The sequence below is a fragment of the Panicum hallii genome, chromosome 5, assembly GCF_002211085.1.
Source record: "Panicum hallii strain FIL2 chromosome 5, PHallii_v3.1, whole genome shotgun sequence".
NCBI classification, from domain to species: domain Eukaryota; kingdom Viridiplantae; phylum Streptophyta; class Magnoliopsida; order Poales; family Poaceae; genus Panicum; species Panicum hallii.
In genome coordinates this window covers 53,964,132-53,982,459 of record NC_038046.1, presented here as the reverse complement: position 1 = coordinate 53,982,459, position 18,328 = coordinate 53,964,132, and the positions used below count along the sequence as shown (strand labels likewise).

Below are 18,328 nucleotides of genomic sequence, written 5' to 3'. Positions count from 1 at the left end.
CTCCTTCTATTTTTATGACCAGTGGGACCCACACATCTTCTTCCACCTCCATCTTCTTGGACGGGTACGCACACAGCGGCTCCTCCCGCTCCGCCGCCACGTTCCGGTCGTCCCAGATGGCCGCGCTCACGGCCCTGTGCGGCGCGCTGGTGTCGTCCCTGCCGCCCACGGGCAGCCGGAACCCGCATGAGGAGGACGACTGCCGCGGCGGGGGCGGCGGCGACAAGGTCGTGGAGGAGTTCCTCCTGGCCTCGGCCGCCGACCCGCCCGTGCCGGACGAGGTCGCGGAGCTGATGTCGCGGAGGTGCCTTCCGGAGGCGCTGGAGCTGGTGCGCGCGTGCTGTGGCTGCTGGGCACGTGGCTGGGCTCCCTGGAGCTGTGCGGGGCGTCTCGGTGCCTGTCGTGGCGGTTCCAGTTCGTGTGCCGCTTCGCCGAGCTGTCGAGCAGCGCGAGGCCGCGGTGCGGCGGTCGAGCCGGCAGGCGCTGCTCCCGCCGCTGCGCATGTAGAATATTAGTATATAAGCATCTAGAAGCAAAACTCGCTCTGGTTCTTGGCATGTTGATCCAAATCTCAATGGGGAAAGCCATAGCTTTGTGTTTGCATCCTCCGTGTGCTACATGCTCCGCCGAATATCCCAGGCACTCGCATTGAACGCTCTAAGCGCTCCGAGCGGTGGGCCTCGGCGTGGTCGCTGCCCGCGTCTCGCTCCGCGTCGCGATGGCACGCACACGCCCGGCGAGGCTGCTGCTCACCGTCGCGTCGTGGATGGCGCGCGCGGCCGCGGAGCGCGTGGCCGCGGAGATGCGTGCCAGAAAGGCTGACGCGGCGGCGGACGTGGAGAGCGCGGCGGGCGAGCAGAAGACGCTAGAGCAGGATCTGTACGACCAAGACGCTAGAGCAGGAGCTGTACGACCTGAACGTGGCGGCGGAGCGGGAGGAGCTGCTGTGTGTGCATACCCGTGGAAGAAGAAGATGAGGTGGAAGAAGATGGGTGGGCCCTACTGGTCATAGAAATAGAAGGAAAGAGCACCGTAGACTCGGTTAAAGCAGGGGTACCGGAGTCTTTTCTCGTGCCCCTTCCAAAATTAGCAAATAGCTAGCTTTGCACGTAGATGAGTAGCAAATCCGTAGAAGTGGACGGGACCAATGCTGAAGCGAAGAGCAGTTTATCACCGCATCAGTGTTGAGTGTTTTTACCACGGAAAGGTGAGTTTTTTGTTCCCCTGAGTTTTCACTTTTCAGTGTACATCTCAAATTTAACATTGAGGGGGCTCTTTGAAAATCCACATATGTCCTACAATTTTCACAGTTTCTTTTCCCTTTGGATATAATAAGAACGCAGTCCACAGGTTGGTTCAGCATTTGTTTGAACCTATCCTCCCTCAAACTGGAATTCAAGGAGCAAGCAAATGATACTAGCACGGATCAGTAAGTCATGGTCCTCTCCATTGGACCTGTGCATAGAGAGATTGCAAAAGGTTTGGTTACTCTGCACGTCAGGTTCTACTTCTACATAGAAATGGTGTTACCCAGGTACAGGTACATCTATCTTGCGATTCAGCTTCCCCTTGTGAATTGTGATCACAATCTACTTGATTTCAGAGTGCAAAACTTTCTCGGCCCATCAAGAACTCAAAAACAAACTCCTAACAGGAAATTCACACAATCCAAAATGGATCCTTAAGGCTGTCTCCAACAGGCGAGCCATTTGGTTAGGCAAAGGCAAAATGGCTACTGTAGGAGCACTGTAGCACTAATATCCGTCTCCAACAGAGTAGGCATAAAGACAAGGTATTTTGACTAGCAGGGGATAGGGAAGCTAAAATAAATGCTCTGCCAGGCCAAGCCATCCGCGGCTCGACCAACGGTCAGTTGGGCGGGAGGAGAGAGAAGGTTGTGCGGCAAGGGAGAATTCACCGGTTCGGGAGGAGAGAGATTTCTTGCCGCTGGCAGAAGCCAACTACCAGTGGAATGAAGTATGATATACTTTTTGCCTATGCTGTTGGAGATTAGAAAAAATACCTACCGTAGCTATTTCCTAACCGATAGGCAAAACGTGTATTTGCCTATTCCGAATGACTTCTTTTGTTGGAGACAGCCTAAGACGTGAAAGTACTAGCAGACCACATTTATTAGGTCGATGATCCATGGATGCTACATCAGAGTATTCAGAACACACACCCATGCCACCATTCGGAAACTCTAGCTGCCAATACACACGCAATAGAGGGAACAGGGAAGGCACTGCTGAAACCAATCAAATTGCCGCCTAGTCTCCGTTTCCCATTACTGCAGCCTCTTGGCGAGCCTCAACGGCGGAGTTGCGGACGGGGACCTGGCAACGCCAGTGGCTGCGGCGGCCCTGTCGATGCGGACCATGAGGGCGGGCGCCTCGCCGGACCCGTCGTGCAGGAGCTCCGGCGGCACCGCCAGGAACATGCCCTGGTCGGCCGCCACGAACCCGCCGGACAGGTCGCTGCTGGCCACCATGGACGTGACCAGCGCCAGGTTCTCCTTGTTGCCCTCGACCTCCACCCAGAGCTTGCAGCGGAACTGGGGCGCCCCCGCGGCCGCGTCGCCCCTCGCCCTCACGCACACCAGCGACACGGCTGTGGCCGCGCCGAGCGCGCACGGGGACACCAGGAACACGCACCCGTCGGTCTCGCCCACGAGGACCTGCCCGCCCTGCGGCCCCGGGACGGCGACCTTGCACGGCTTCCCGTAGGCGATCTTGGTGACGGGCCAGGCGTGGTGGGTGCCAAGGTGCTCGGCCAGCCTCGCCGGCGAGGTGAGGAGTTCGCAGTCACGGTTCGGGCAGAAGCAGGGCCCGCAGCGGCAGGACCGGTGGTGGTCCGCCGCCTCGTGGTAGACGACCCAGCTCGTGCAACCGTACTCCGAGTAGGCGCAGGGCACCTTGGCGTCGCGCACGATGTCGTCAAGCTCGACCCAGGCGGTGTGGGTGGCGGCGCGGTCGCAGACCTGGCCGTGGCCGCCGCGGCAGGTGGAACACACGATGTGCCCGGCCTCGCACTGCAACCAAAAACCACGGAGACAGTTCGAAAGAATCAATAAATCATGGAATCAACGTTTCCTTGCACAAGATTCTTCCCGTCCAATAAAGATTCAAGATTTCGCAGAACAAAGCCCCAATCCAAAACAAGTTCTTCATTGCCTAGCAGAAAACCCCTTCCATCCAGGAAGAAAAAAAGGTTCGAGATTTCCTCGCAGAAAACCCTCTCCACCGAAAAGGAACCAAAATTTCCTCTTCCAAATCTTTGCATCGGTCAGCAGGAGAAGAAAACTGACCTTGAAGGTGGGGGGCTTGAGGGGGAGGAGGCAGGCGTGGCAGTGGAGACGCGCGACGGAGATCCTGATGTTGATCTGCGGCTCTTCCATGGTTTGCACGGCCACCACGGCCCCCTCTCCCTCGCCGCCCTGGCTCGCCTCCGCTTGCCCTTGCTCTCGCCGCTCCTGCTTGACCCCGCCGTCGGGTGCGGCCAGCCCCCTTGGCCTCTTGCCGCCGTGGCCGTTCTCCGGCGTGGAAACCCGCTTCGGCTGCTCAGACATGGCCAAGGCCCAAGGGGGAACGCCGAGACCTTTTGGGTGGACATTTTATTTGAGAACGTCCTTTTGGGTGGACTTGGTGGAGTCGAGTGGACTGAACTCTGAGGGCCTGTTTCGAAAGAACGAATGCAAAATAGAGGAGTGGGAAAAAACACAGAAATATGGTAGAGCGAAGCGCTCTAAAGTGAAAAACTATATGATTCATACGATGTGTTTGGTTCTATAGAGCTAAATTTTAGCTATATCATATAAAAATATTAATATTTATAAATATTAAAAAATAATAAATATAATATAATTATAAAACTAATTTCAAAATCCTAGGCTAATTCGTGAGACGAATCTGATGAGATATATTAATCCATAATTAGCACATGGTTACTATAGCATCACTATTGCAAATGATGGGTTAATTAGGTTCATTAAATTCATCTCACGAATTAGCATCATCTGTGAAAAAATTTGTAACAAATTTTATTAATACTTCTTTTATTAATACTTCTAAATAGCATGATCTTGTTTGATTTGACAGAGCTAAAATTTAGCCATTCGAAACCAAACTGAGCCAACACATAAATGGAAACTTTAGGATGTTTGGATTGCCTCTCGCGATTCACGGTGTTAGACCATCACATGCCTCTCACGATAAATTAGATCCCGTTTGGTTTCTAAAGGCTAAACTTTAGCTCCATCATATAAAAAGAATCTTATCATTTAGAAGTATTAAATAAAATTTATCTAAATTTTTTTCATAGACGGTGCTAATTCGCGAGACGAATTTAATGAACCTAATTTATCTATAATTTGCATCAGTGATTACACTAACCATCCGCTAATTATGGATAAATATACCTTATTAGATTCGTCTTGCGAATTAGCTCAGAGGTTCTGCAATTAATTTTATAATTAGACTTTATTTAATACTTCTAAATGATAAACTTATTTTTGATGTGACAGGGTTAGCCCGTATGAAGACTTTATTTAATACTTCTAAATGATAAAATTATTTTTGATATTACAGGGTTAGCCCGCAGAAACTAAACACTTCCTTAATTATAAAACTAATTGCAGAACTCTAGACTAATTCATGAGACGAATCTGATAAGGTATATTAGTCCATAATTAGTGGATGGTTACTGTAATATTACTGTAGCAAATCTTATATTAAGGCCCGTTGGTTCATAGGGATGAAAGTTTAGCATCGTCACATCAAACGAGAATCTTACCATTTAGAAGTATTAAATAAAATCTATTTATAAATTTTTTTCATAGATGAGTGCTAATTTGCGAGATGAATTTAATGAGTCTAATTAATTTATAATTTGCTACAGTGATGCTACGCACATAATTTATTTGCATGCGACCATTTATCACGGCGATAGATTGGAAAAATGTTTACGACCTCGTTCCGCACAAAAACTTCCAAAACCTATAACTATCTTGACATGTTTTGTGTTTAAACAAAACTAGAACCTTTGAGACACATTTCAAAAAACTGAATCTATTCTAGCATCACGTTGCACAAACTACAACTTTCAAAAAAGAAAAACCCTCTATTATTACCATGGGGGGTAGGCCTATGATGTCATGGTGAGCAAGTTGCATTGTAGTACGTGCATCGCAATACCAAAATATTTGTAGCTTTCTGAAATAAGCATCTTCAGCACATAGTCCTACAAACATTTCAAAACAATTCGAAACTTTCAAAAATTTACTGTATTTGCACCAGTCATCCTATCTCGAATGACCACTTAGATCAAACTCACCTTGAACGTGGGAGGTTTCAGGGGACAAAAGCAAGCTCCGCAATGGAACAAGGAGACCGACATCCTCAAGTTGATCTGGGGCTCGTCCATGCCTTCCACTACCGTCGTCGCACGCTACCCCTCGCTTCCTTCTTGGCTGAATACTTCTCCTTCCTCTACCGTCTTGCTTGACCACCCTCGGTTTCTTGCCGCTACGGCCGCGCTCGCCGTTCTCCAGAACAGCGGCGCCTCTCTTGTTACGCCGTTCTCCAGAACACAGCCATAGAGAATCGGAGGTCCGCACATGCGCATCATCGTGAATTTTTCACGTGTAAATGCGCGCGTGCGGCCGTGGGAATTTGAACCCATAACCTCTAGTCTCGCATGTAACTTCGTTACCATCCCACCTGTGCATCACATGTAACTGGATGGAAGATGGTTTTCTTTTGAAGTACCTTGTGAAGGATCATTTAGTACTGGAACAAAACACCGATCGATACTAAATGTTATCTTTTTAGTACCGGGTAGTGTCATTGACCGGTACTAAGTAGCCACGCCATTTTAGTACCTGGCCAGAACACCATCTGGTATTAAAGGGTGATATTTAGACCGGTCGTTGTTTTCGTCCGGTACTAAAATGGTTCCGGAGACTTTCGAATTTAAAGCCGGTACTAAAATAGTTTTATGCCACCTTTAGTATCGGGTAAAGAGTGACCGGTACTAATTTTATTACAAGATGAAAGGTCGTTTTTCTAGATGTGATAGTCTTTCTTCCTCTTCAAGTGCCATCCTTTTGGCCTGTTTGTAATCTATGCTAATCCCTACTTCTATAGACGCAAACAGGCAAACAGGTTGTTCTATTATATATTTGATCGATCCATTTCCTTGTAAGACAGATTACACATGACATGTGGATCAATTACATCTCCAATGCCAGTAACGTAAGGGAAAGTATATTGATCTAGTCTAATAGATGATCTTATGTATTGCCACGTCATCGTAAGATGATGTAACAGACAATACATACAATAGGTTCAATATAAGATGAAAATTTAAATTCAAAAGTTTTAATCCAACTGTATTTTCTCTCATTCTCAAAGGTTTTATTTTATTTTTCTTGAGCCTTTGTTCCTCACTGGCCTTTTCTTATCCGAACTTTGATCATTTCCTACCCTACAAATCAACGAGCTACTGCTTATTAGTTGGCCCTGAGTTCAGGACGAGGACCCAGCCACCCAGGCAAAGCCACGAAGCGTGCTGCACAACGAGTGGACTCCTGCGTACGACAAATCGGCTGTACGATTCCTCCCCCCACAGACCTACGCGGTACACTGCTAAAAGCTGTTAGATGGTCTGGTTGGATGGATGGGTGAGGGTTTTATGGTGCTGCATGCCAAGAGCATTACGAAACCTAAATGTCCTTGCAAACTATTCTCAAAAGAAACCGTAAAGAAAAAACTTTGGCAATCAGGGCATGTAAACAAGTACCACCCTGAGGGGAAAAAAAGAGAAACAGTAGCACGCGTATGCATTTCACAAATGTTCTTGATTTTATCGTCTGTAGTAGCTTTTAGTAGTGGAGTAGGTACGTTCACTCACCTTTGCATCTTGCTTCGCTACCCAGAAGCTGTCGCGGTATCCAGCCCAGGGAGCCGCTTACCGCGGGCTGTTGAGGACAACCAGTGGCTTGTGAACGTGGCGGGGGAATCGCGATGAGCTTCCCGACGCTCGACCGAGCTAGGTTACGGCAGCGGTGGATTCGATGGCGAAAACTAACTATGGTGGCGACGGTGGGCGGAGGTGGCCGAGGGGGAAGGGGGAGCAGGGTTGGCATTAGCGACTGCGAGGGCGGGAGCCCTGGAAGGCGGAGATGGCCGGCGTCGCGGGGGAGGAAGATGAAGGTGTGATTCGTGGTCGCGCCGCTCGTGGGCCGGTTCCTTCAGTGACAACGCAATTATGTCACCTGAAGTGCCATATAATCGCGCTTGTCATATACTCACAACTTGCCAGGTTCACCTTCGGCACTGCAAACCATATTGCCAAGCTCTGAAGGCTAGGCCTTGGGCACCTGCTTGTGTTCTCCTTCGTCTCTAAGCGGCTCATGGCCATTGGATTCACACCCAGCGCTAGTCCTGCTTCAACGGATTGTTCTTGCCAAGCCGCAGCTCGTCTGCTCACTCCTGCTCCGGCCAAGGGCACCACCACCATCCAAGTGCAGGACAAATAAAGACTAGCCGGGCCCTGAGGCACAAATCGTAGAGGCTGTAGGCCATAGCAAATATGCGGCTCCTTTTCGTACGGTTTCAGGTTCATGTAAAACGGATTCTGAAGCAGCTTATGTGATGATGCTAAATTTATTTTAAAAAATATTTGGCGAAGCAGACTTTTTCTATAGAATCCGGTCGAAACCACATTTTATGGCTCCACCCGTCATTAAAACTGAAATGAGATTTATGGATAATTTCACGCCCGAGGACGGTTCAAAAATTGATATATCAATTTGGTATAGCTTCGAGCGAAACCGTTCCTTATATTATTTAACAAGCTACGTCAAATAAGGTCTAAATTGGAACCTCAGATGTAATGTCAACCACAGAACGACAACAAGTTACTAGGAGACAAGGCAAGTATGAGTATGGGCCTGTTTAGATCGTTTTGCATTTTTGCAAAATTTTACTGTAGCAAAGGAATCTTGCTAATTTAAAGTATTAAATGAAGTCTATTTGCAAAACTTTTTGCATGGATGGGTTGTAAATCACGAGACGAATCTAATGATGCTAATTAATCCATAATTAAGCAATAATTAGCGGATGGTTACTGTAGCATCACTGTTGCAAAATATGGATTAAGTAGGCTCATTAGATTCGTCTCGCGATTTACAACCCATCCATGCAAAAAGTTTTGCAAATAGACTTCATTTAGTACTTCAAATTAGTAAAATTCTTTTGGCATCTTTGCGTTTACAGCTTTTTTGCGTTTTCGCGGAAGGAATTAAACAGGCCCTATATATCTTTTCTCCACTGGGACACGTCAAGCAAAGCCCGATAGGCTTCGCAGGAAGCCGGTCAGAATTTGCTCAGCCTGCCTTCTGAGCTTCCCTGGACTGTGCATAGCTCTGCAGCAGCTGTGGCAGTAGGCGAGTACTAGTAGACTGGATAGGCCGGCCGCTAGGCTTCAAGGAAGCCTGACGATGTGCAGACTGCAGAGTTTTTTTATAACAATGCTGACTGCAGAGTTGTCCCTAGTTCCAAAACATGTGCCTCTTTGGCCGTATTATATAAAAGAATTTAAACTTTAGCTTTATCATATAAAAAATTATAAACAGATTTAATTAAGTATTCTAAATAGTAATATTCTCTTTGGTATGATAAACTAATTTTAATTGATGCGGTGCGAAGAAAGGAAACTGACTGCTAGCATTGTAACATCATTTAATCACAGTTCTCCATTAGGGAGCGTACAATGCAAAACCATCCCTGGTTTGGTGATCTCAGTACACATCAAACTGCGATCAGGAGGTGGTCTCACGCGGCTACACAAAAGTCGGGCAGCTAAGCTGGTGGAGTTATGGAGTTCGCACGAGCGGACGCCGCCTTGTCGATGCGGACCATGAAGGTCCGGCGCCTCGCCGGGCGCGTCGCGCAGCAGCTCCGGCGGCATGCCCAGGAACATGCCCTGCTCCGCGGCCACGAACCCGCGGGAGAGGTCGCTGCTCGGCACCGCAAACGTGACCCTCGCCACGTTCCCGCCGCCGCGCGCGTCCTGCACCCAGAGCGTGCACCTGAACCGCGTCACCTTGACCGTGGGAGGCCTGAGGGGGCGGAGGCAAGCGCGGCAGTGGAGCAGGGACAATCCGAACCGCAGCTTGACCTGCGGCTCGTCCTCCATGGCCGCCGCCGCCGCCACAGCTCCCGCTCTGACGCCGACAGGGCTGACCTCTCCTTCCTCCAGCTCTTCTTGTTCTTGCTTGACCACGTAGCTGGGTACTATGGCCTGCTGCTCCCTGAGCTTCTTGGCGACCTGGGTCAGCCGGCCATTACTGTCCAGCGGCGAGCCTCTCTTGTTCTGCTGCTCTGCCATCCTCTTATCCGGACGAGCGCCGAGAGTAAGGAGGAAGTGGGCAATGGGCACACAAATAAAGGACCCTTTTCCTGAAGAACCAGTTTGTACCAGCCTACCAGGAACTGAACAGTACAGGACCAGGAGCGTTTGACCTGGACACTGCATGGCCATGGATGATGGAGGAATGGAGGCCGGAGCACACACAAGAATGCAGAAATGTACAGTGCGAGGATCTGCTGATCACGGGATAAACGCGTCATTTGCTATGGCTTACCCGTTCTTCCAAGTTCCACTGAGGTCAGATGAGACGACGAGGTACGTGGGAAAACAAGAATTCTAGTACATCTTGAGAAAGGCTACAAAACTGCTAACAATTTACCCTTTCCATTCATCAAAGAGTCAACTGTTTGCAAATTTTGGCACTCCAAATACTATATGACTTCTTTTTAAAAAAACAACGTATATGACTACTGTTTTTTCCCTTTCGCGGTTCACATACGAGTACTGTACGTCTGTACCGCGTGAACTTTGCAAGCAAGGTCTGACATTCTGACATGAGAATGAGACGGGACGAGCCTAGCAGGAAGCAACAGTTGACCACTGCCCGGAGCTCAAAGGAACACGCGTTGTTTTCAATCCGGGAATCATGTTTTATGATCCACCTGTTTCTTTTTTTTTTTGACACGATCCACCTGTTCCGGTCCACCATGGAAGGGACTGAGATTGACGTACTAAAATCAACGGCTAGACCTGTATAAACAGTACTCGTGCTACAGTGTGGGTTCTTTTTTCACCTTTAAGAAAGCAACAAAGGCCCCTCCTAAGATTCAAATTGATGATGACTCAGAACTTATTGATGAAGACAGCCTCTTGACTGAGGAAGGCCTGAAGAAACCACAACTTCCAGTTGGTACAATCATAAACCCTTCAACCTATTTTGATATCTGTAAAGATATTCAATTCAAGTTTAGGTCCTAAAAGTTCCTCTTGGGTTTCACCAGTTGGGGATTGTGAAGTGGGGGCAACAAGGAAGGCATGCTAGAACTGTACTTGTGGCAGGGCTAAGGCTGAGGCAAAAGTAGAGAAGCTAGAGTTCACTCCCGAGCAGCTCAACAATCCTCAGTCAGCTTGTGGCCGTGTAAGTATTGCTTCCAGAATTACAGTGCCATTAGTCCTTTCCTGTGCAGAATCCATCATATGCAGCAATGATCACCCGGGTTACTGATATTGCCTCCGGTGATTTCTGAATGATTCTTGCAGTGTGGGTTGAGTGATGCCTTTCGATGTGGCACCTGTCCGTACAGAGGTCTCCCTCCTTACAAGCCTGGAGGGAAGGTAACGAGTTGTATTTTTCTTTCCTAAATTACAGATTACCGAGGAGATCAAAAATATCAATTGTAGTCTGTATGCTGATTTGTAATGCCAGATACCAGTGTTTTTAAGGCGTCGCCTAGGCGTCCTAGGCGTCCAGGCGGACCCAGCTCGCCTTGGGTTATAGCCCCGCCTTGTCGCCTAGGCGTCAGACGTACCCAGCTCGCCTCGCCTCGCCTTACGGCCTTTAAAACACTCAGATGCTCACTTCCTCCAATTGTGGTAGGTTTCCTTGTCTGGCAACTTCCTTGCTGCAGACATATGATCCATCGGATACAAGTGAACATGGGCAAGAGCAAGATATAGGAATTACCTTGGTCATTTTGTTTGTTCATCTGGATGTCAAGTTGATGTTTAAGTAGTGATGCTTACAGGAAGAACAATCGAAATGAAGTAGCCCTATTAGCATGTATGCATGCGTGTGAATCGAGTTGGATCTCTTTGTATCCACACTTGTGCAGTGCGCTGATTGTTTGATGTTAAACCATTGGCGGCCTATCTACTACATCTATCAATTTTATCTAAAGTTGTTCAAGTGTACGTGGTATTTCAGATTTTGTAACTAGCGATATGGTGACCTATGTCCGGGGATGTGGCTCATCCATCCCAGGCACATTCTCTCGGTGATGCCTTCACATTTTCGAATTCTCTCTCTCTCTCTCTCTCTCTCTCTCTCTCTCTCTCTCTCTCTCTCTCTCTCTCTCTCTCTCTCTCTCTCAAAAGAACTTGGCTGAGCTAGCCGATCTGTGGTGGTGATCCTCCACAATCCAGACATGATTGTCTTCCAAATCCAACTCCAGCCAATGCTCGGTTGCTGAAAAAAAGAGGATGGACGGGCGAGCGAGCGGACCAGCCAGTTGCGGCGGAGCCGCGGAGGATGGAGACCGCAGCGACGCATTCGATTTCGATCTGGTGACCGGATTCCGACCGTTCGACTCGGGCTGGGTCGCACAAATTCCCGTCCACTTCGTCGTGCTTGCCCCTTCCTTCCTTCCTTTCTTCTTCGGGGCCTCCTAAAAATGCAGGGTCTCCTGTCCATTTTGTCTCTACAGTGTCTCATCTAGAACTAATTTAACATGTATTTTGCTAAAAAAATTTATAGCTTAGATAATTTATCTATTATCTTATCACGATATTTCTTTAAAATTATTTTATTTTGTTAAAAAATTGTGTGCCGTAGCATCGCACGGGCTTTACTTAGTTTGATTAAAAAGCTCTTCGAAATTCTAGTAGATCGCCCACTTAATTTCCCATAATTTCAGGAATACTGAGGGACTAGTAGTGGCAGAAGTTACTCCCACTAGCCTCAAGAGTCAAGATTGTAGCTGGGAGTTGGGTCATGTGGTCAACACTGAATTTTACTACTATCACAACAAGCCAACAAGGTCTAGTTTGCTTGCACAATACTCCAGAAATATACAGGTCTTAAAAAATACAAAAATTGTATTTTGTGTGCTGTAACAATGCAAAACCAAAATAGCTAAACAAACGATTATTTGAGTACAATTCATGATTCGGAGCTCCCTCAAACTACACGGCGTTTAGTCTGCGTCATGACTCATGAGGCGGGCGGTGGTTCTTGGAGCTCCTAGCTAGCTCGTGCGGCTACGCTGTAGGCTTGCCGGCGGTGGTGGCGGCGTTCGGCGTTCGCAGCAGCGGCACCGACGGGTTCGAGGCTGTTGATGCATACGCTGAGCGCGACCGTGTCGTCGGGCTGCAGCTGCTGGTGCAGCCCCAAGAACGCTCGTTGGTCGAGCGCCGGGGTCCCGCCCGGCCGCGCGCGCGCTGCTGCGCACCTTGCACTCCATCACGACCACCCCGCCGTCGTCGTCCTCCCGCTCCTCGTCCTCGCCGCCCAGGAGCTCCAGCGCGAGCCTGCACGAGTACCGGAGCGGTGTCGTCCGAGCAGGGCGCGGCCAGCGACACGAGGACCAGGCTCCGATCCTCCTGCCCGACGAGGCTCTTATCACCAAGCGTTGTCCATGTGCTGTGCGCGGTGCGGCACCTGGCTCGCGACGTATGCCATGACCAGACCAGCTCCCCAACAACTACCGGCGCTTCGCGTGCTCCCACGCCGGCGCCTATGGCCGCCGCACCGCGCTGGAAGACATCGTCCACTCGGCCAGTATCCAGTGCCCCCTACGACGCCTACGGCTCCCGCAGCTACGTGACGCGTGAACTACTACGCCGCCGCCAAGCACAGCGCGCGTGTCCCAGCCCGGGTGCGCCTTCGTCGGCTTGCCGCCGATGCTCCAAAACCACCACGCATTCCTGGCCCGTGGCCAAGATCCGCTACGGCCGAGGCCGCAGGCCATACCCGGCCGTAGCGGACTGGGATGGGCCGAAATCATGCGAAATACCGGCCCATCCAAATCAGGCAATCTGCTTTCGTTTTTCAATTTCCCAGGTGGACACCAGGTATAAATTTTAGCCGTCCAACGAAAAAGTGCCACAGGAGTGAAATCACCAATTGCAACCAAACATCGCCCAAATTACAAACCTTCTAGTCATCGGCAAACAAAAAAAGGCTTTACACGCCTCTGGTCCAGGGGCAATGGGAACCCGCAACCCGCGGGTAAAAAACCTATTAGGATGCATGGACATTTTCTACCCCCACGGATTTGCTAATGGGGTTTTTCCTCATCCATCGGGTGAAACGGATGTGGATGCGTCCTATCGGATCCCAGACCCGTTACCTGATGGGACACTGATTTATAGTATGACATATGGGCCAGCTTCTAAACCCTTATATTTTGTGCGCTCAGGCTGCTATGTAGCAGTTTTGATGCCTTGGTGGTGTTTAAATTTGATAGATGCCTGGATGTTGCATGATAATTCGGATGATATTTGTTTATTTATGAAATTATGATCTTGTGCTGTTAGCTTGTGCATTGAAAATTTGATATACTAAATTACTGACTGATCAGTTTGTTATATGGAGTGGATCACTAATGGGTACCCGTTACCCACACGGACCGTTACCCACACGGATGGTGGATATGGGGAAATTGAGATCCAAGATGGGTCGTGGGGCAGGTGGCGGGGAATTTCAACCCAGGTGGGGCGGATGCGTTCCCCAACCCCCCAGCACCGGGTTTCTCACCCGCTGCCATCCCTACTCTGGTAAGCAAGTACGGCAGCAGATCCATGGGGTGGTTCCCATTCTGAAAATATAGCAGCATTCATGTCAATGCTAACAGCAAATTCCAGGGATGGAACCCTGCAACCGAACGATAATACTAGCGTTTGCAGGTGATCATAGTACACCCACCCATCATTATCTAAGAACCGACGAACTAGTGAAATAACAACACCAGGTCTAGTAAGGTTTAGCTCAGGACAGCGCTGACAGAAGAACTCACCGGGGACAATGCTTCCTCTTACGAGTCTTCAGCTTCTTCATGACGTGATGGATGGCTTCAGCCACTGTTGCCTCCCGGTCCTTCTCATAGTTCCCCAGCTTCGGTACAGGATAGTGACCGCTAGGATTGTACTCGTTGAGTTCAACCAAGGCCTTTGTTACCAAAGCACAGATTTGTTCGCCGTGCTCTTGCTTTAGCTTCTGAAGATTCTCATCCTCTAAAAGAACTTCCTGCGCCAGAGAATGCCCATCAGATACAACAATGTAGCATGGAAACACTTGCAAAACTGCAAGTCCTCCACGAAACAGATGGCTCAAGATTAAACAACCAGGAAGCACGAAAATAAGTGTTAGTGCTCGAGGGGTGTACCATTTCTTTTCCATCAACCATTTTAACCTTGAAAGGGTGCCAGCTTGGATTTTTAATTTCTTCTTGCCATTTTGAACAAAGGACAGCAGAGGTGATTTCTGTGTCCCCTTCCGATGACCTTTTCCTGCAAGCGATTCTGAATGCTTCGAAATCAAGCTCACCCACTCTCTTGATACCTATATTTCCTCGGCCAACATCAAGCTCGCTAAAGCCCTGTGAAGGCAAAAGCAATGGATTTCGTAGGTGCCACCATTGGTTTGAACAACAAAAGGGAATCTAATATCGGATAGTTTATCAATCAATGAGACCACTTACATTTATCAGCTCCTTCCGAGGATCTTGCAACTGATCATTGCTTTTCCTTTCCGTGATAAGCAATCATGTTCAGCAACTCCAATGCTTCCATTTCACCATACATATCCTTCAGCTCCTGACTCAGTACATCTATCTTCTCCTTTGATTCTAAACCTTGATGCTTCACAACTTCCAATTTTCCCTGCAACTGTTGTATTTCTAAATCAAGATTCTCTTTGGCATCCAGTTGCTGTTGTAAATTGAGAATCTTTTCTAGAGCTGTCCCTCTGTATTTCCACATGATAACATGTGTAGATTAGTTTCTGAAGAAATGACATATCATGAAACAATAAATATGTGACCAATGGGCAGTGGCCCTATGTTGCTCCAATGTCACCGTCTTAGGATGCTTAGTTTTAATTTTGTTCTGCATTCAACAACAGATGCCTGAGCTAAGTTTTCCAAACAGTATACTGTAGGGAAATTACCAAACAGCAACATGCATTTCATCAACAGCATCATTGTATCCCAACAAAGTAAATGCTTTTGTTATTCTACCGCACAAGGTTAAAGCGCCTGCATTGTGGTTCCTTAAGTTAGAAGTATGGTTAACTAAGCAGTGTTTCAGTCTTTTCACCAACCCATGGCTTTGGTTGCTTTTTTAGGAATAACCATCAACTAGATTGTTTCATAATATTCTTCATATGAAATTAGGGGGATCCTTTCCTTCTCTTTCTCTAAGAAGATACAAAGTTGTACAGCTTCCCTGCATTTTTTACCCTAATTCCTCTAGTGCTAAACTGTATGCAACTGTATTATGCAGACAAATGTATGAGAAGTGAACGAGAAGTATCATGCAATCAAAAAGAAACAGCAAAGAGAAACCAAACTTCAGCATTTTTAATGGGAGAAAACGTGAGAGTAGCAAAAAATAAACCATCACAAACATTTCCAATGTCTTGGTCCCTTCCGTGGTAATCCCTTTGCAAAGGTAGCTCATCAAGCTCGTTGGATCTTGAGTCAATTTCCTGCATTTTCGCACAAGACAGAACGCAGTTATCAGATCTAATCAGGTTATTGCATTGCCATGGACAAAAGAACCGAATTCTAGCACCCTAATCAAAACGCTTGAAATTTGCTTTATTGCGTTCATGCCTGCACCTCTTCGATGCGAACGCTGAGGTGGATCTCCAAGGAGGCCCCGTGAAGCATTTTGCGATGCACAACCAGGGGCACCACCGCGGCCTTGCCGGGCACCCGGCAGCTTGGCACCTCCATCTTCATCATCACGCTTAGCGCGCTGGCGGCGCCCGCGGCCTTCCCCATCGCCCACATCCTGCACGTGTACTGCGGCCCCGCCGCGGCGTTCGCTCTCAGGCACGCCAGCGAGATTTCGTGGCACTAGCCGGGCGCGCCCACGGCGACCACGAGGAACACGCGCCCGTCCTCCTCGGCGACGAGCAGGCGGCGCCGCTGCGACTCCGGCAGGCAGAGGTCCTGGGGATTGCCGTAGTGGATCTTGTCCACGGGCCACCCATGCGCGTCCCTGATGTGGTCGCGGAGCATCAGCGGCGAGCCGACGAAGGAGCAGCCCGGCTCCGAGCAGCCGCACGGCGCGCAGGGGCACTCGCGCTGGTGGTCGCCGCACTCGTGGTAGGGGACGTAGGCCTGGCAGCCGTACGCGCCGTTGGGGCAGAGGACCCTGTGCCAGCCGACGACGTCTTCCAGAGTGGTGTTGCGGCGGTAGGCGCCGTCATGACCGCACGCGTAGCACTTGTCCTTTGGGAGCCGGCCATGGCAGTTGCTGCAAGCCAAGTGCCCGGCATCGCACTGCACAAATAAACTCGAGTAGCCATGAGAATGCAAAAACAAGCAAAGGATTTAGCTGGTGCCGATGACGCTGAAGCATACATACCAGGAACTGGTAGATTGGGGGCTTGAAGGGGTGGTTGCAGCGGGGGCAGTGGAGCTTGGTCACGCGGCGGCTGCCGCTGGTCCGATGGCTCCGCCGGTCGCCTCTACTTCCGGCCCATTTTGCTTCACTTCATCCATTGGTAACTCCAACCTCGCCTTCTTGACGGTGCTCTGCTGCTCGAGTTTCTCCATCGGCTGGGCTGCAGACCTGCCGTCTACCTGCAACAGGAATCTCACCGCACAGCAGAACGACAGAGTCACACTTCGACCAGGGATTTTTGAGTTGGAAAGCTCTTCGAGTCTCCGACTCCTCGGAGCATCTCCGACAATGCCCAAAATGCATTACTAAAAAATCAATTTTGGAACCAAACACAAAAATATTAGCTCCAACAGATGCAAAAAACGGTGTCCAATATTCTTGCGCGCCTAATAGTAGCGGCCAACCGAGCTATTTTTACGCTACTAGCTTGCGCTTCCAATTGGACAATTCCATCGGTTTTTCTCCCATCCGCGACTTTACGTGATATCTTCCCTACACGCTATTTTCTCTTCTCCCTTTTCGTCCTCCTTCTGCAAGCACGCAAGGCTCTAGGGTGATGCCGACAAAAGGGTCATCCGTCCTCTACGGGCAATGCTAGCGTCACGTTGCTTAGGCCGTCATGGCTCGCAGGTGGAGGACGATTGGTGCGGAAGAGAGGTCCCCTTGACTTGCTCCGCGGCTGGCTGCCTGTTTGGCGCAGGGCGCTCGGTCTGGAAGATGTGGCATGACTTCCGATCTAAAACCACTGATTGCTTCCGTATATAAAAGAATAGAGGGAAGGAGGAGCACGAGCTGCTTTGGTTGGAAGTAATCCAGACGAGGGAGATGGCATGGGTGGTTTTAGTGCTTGGCTAGCTGCTTTGATTTGGAAGCAGTGCAAAGAGGAATAGAGATAGATGAAGAGCAGGAATGCTGGGCTCTTGTAGCTGTGGAGCTCGGATTAGAGAGGAAGAGGAGAGCTGCTAGCTGCCGATTGGGTGGTCTGGTTGGGAGAAAGAAGTATAGTGATATTTGGCCAAGCTCGGAGGATAGGAAGATCGAGCCGTTGCTGATTTGAAAAACAAAGAATATAAGAGAGAGAAGAGCAGCGGTGGCCTGCTGGGAACGAAGAGGGGGAAAGGCGAGGGGCAATCATGAGAAAAATATAAAATGATGGGCTCACGAATAGATGATAATTTTTGGGAACTAACTTTTGAAAACTATTGGTGAATGACTTATTTTTTCCTCTCAATAGTTTTTAGCAAGATCTCAAAATGCTGATTTTAGGACTCTAATTTTTAGGCACTTTTGGAGAAATGCTCTCACCTCCAACGAGTACTCCCAAACGTTCACAAACTTTGGAATACTAGGCATGTGTTTGGTTTGAAAATATGTTGGTTCATCACTATTTTTCAGTTAGGTTCAACAACCTGGTGTTTGGTTAAAGGGTTGGTTAAAGGGTTGGGTTGGTTCTAGTTTTCTATTTGATTCAAAGTCTACGTGTATAGGTTGGAGTGACGTTTGTAACTCCGTTAGGCAGCCTTTTGTGGAACCCACGTATCAGTCTCTCGGATCACCTTCTTCTTCCTCTCTCTTCCACTTCTGCCCACCGGTGCTACCCCGTGCC

The 18,328-nt window shown here is 48.9% G+C and overlaps 3 protein-coding genes across 3 annotated transcripts; all 3 read right to left on the bottom strand.

Annotated features, from left to right (window-relative positions):
* Positions 1-2,139: 2,139 nt before the first annotated feature.
* LOC112895468 (E3 ubiquitin-protein ligase SINA-like 10) lies at positions 2,140-3,590 on the bottom strand. Its single transcript, XM_025963420.1, has 2 exons — positions 3,308-3,590; positions 2,140-3,031 (listed from the first exon to the last, which is right to left on the bottom strand). The coding sequence occupies exons 1-2, from the start codon at positions 3,566-3,568 to the stop codon at positions 2,288-2,290; spliced, it is 1,005 nt and encodes a 334-aa protein (XP_025819205.1). The 5' UTR covers positions 3,569-3,590; the 3' UTR covers positions 2,140-2,287.
* Positions 3,591-13,842: 10,252 nt separating this feature from the next.
* LOC112892787 (factor of DNA methylation 5) lies at positions 13,843-14,495 on the bottom strand. Its single transcript, XM_025959901.1, has 3 exons — positions 14,475-14,495; positions 14,106-14,335; positions 13,843-13,963 (listed from the first exon to the last, which is right to left on the bottom strand). Exons 1-3 carry the CDS (start codon positions 14,493-14,495, stop codon positions 13,843-13,845), a joined length of 372 nt encoding a protein of 123 aa, XP_025815686.1.
* Positions 14,496-16,169: 1,674 nt separating this feature from the next.
* LOC112892786 (E3 ubiquitin-protein ligase SINA-like 10) lies at positions 16,170-16,874 on the bottom strand. Its single transcript, XM_025959900.1, has 2 exons — positions 16,791-16,874; positions 16,170-16,598 (listed from the first exon to the last, which is right to left on the bottom strand). Exons 1-2 carry the CDS (start codon positions 16,872-16,874, stop codon positions 16,170-16,172), a joined length of 513 nt encoding a protein of 170 aa, XP_025815685.1.
* Positions 16,875-18,328: the final 1,454 nt, after the last annotated feature.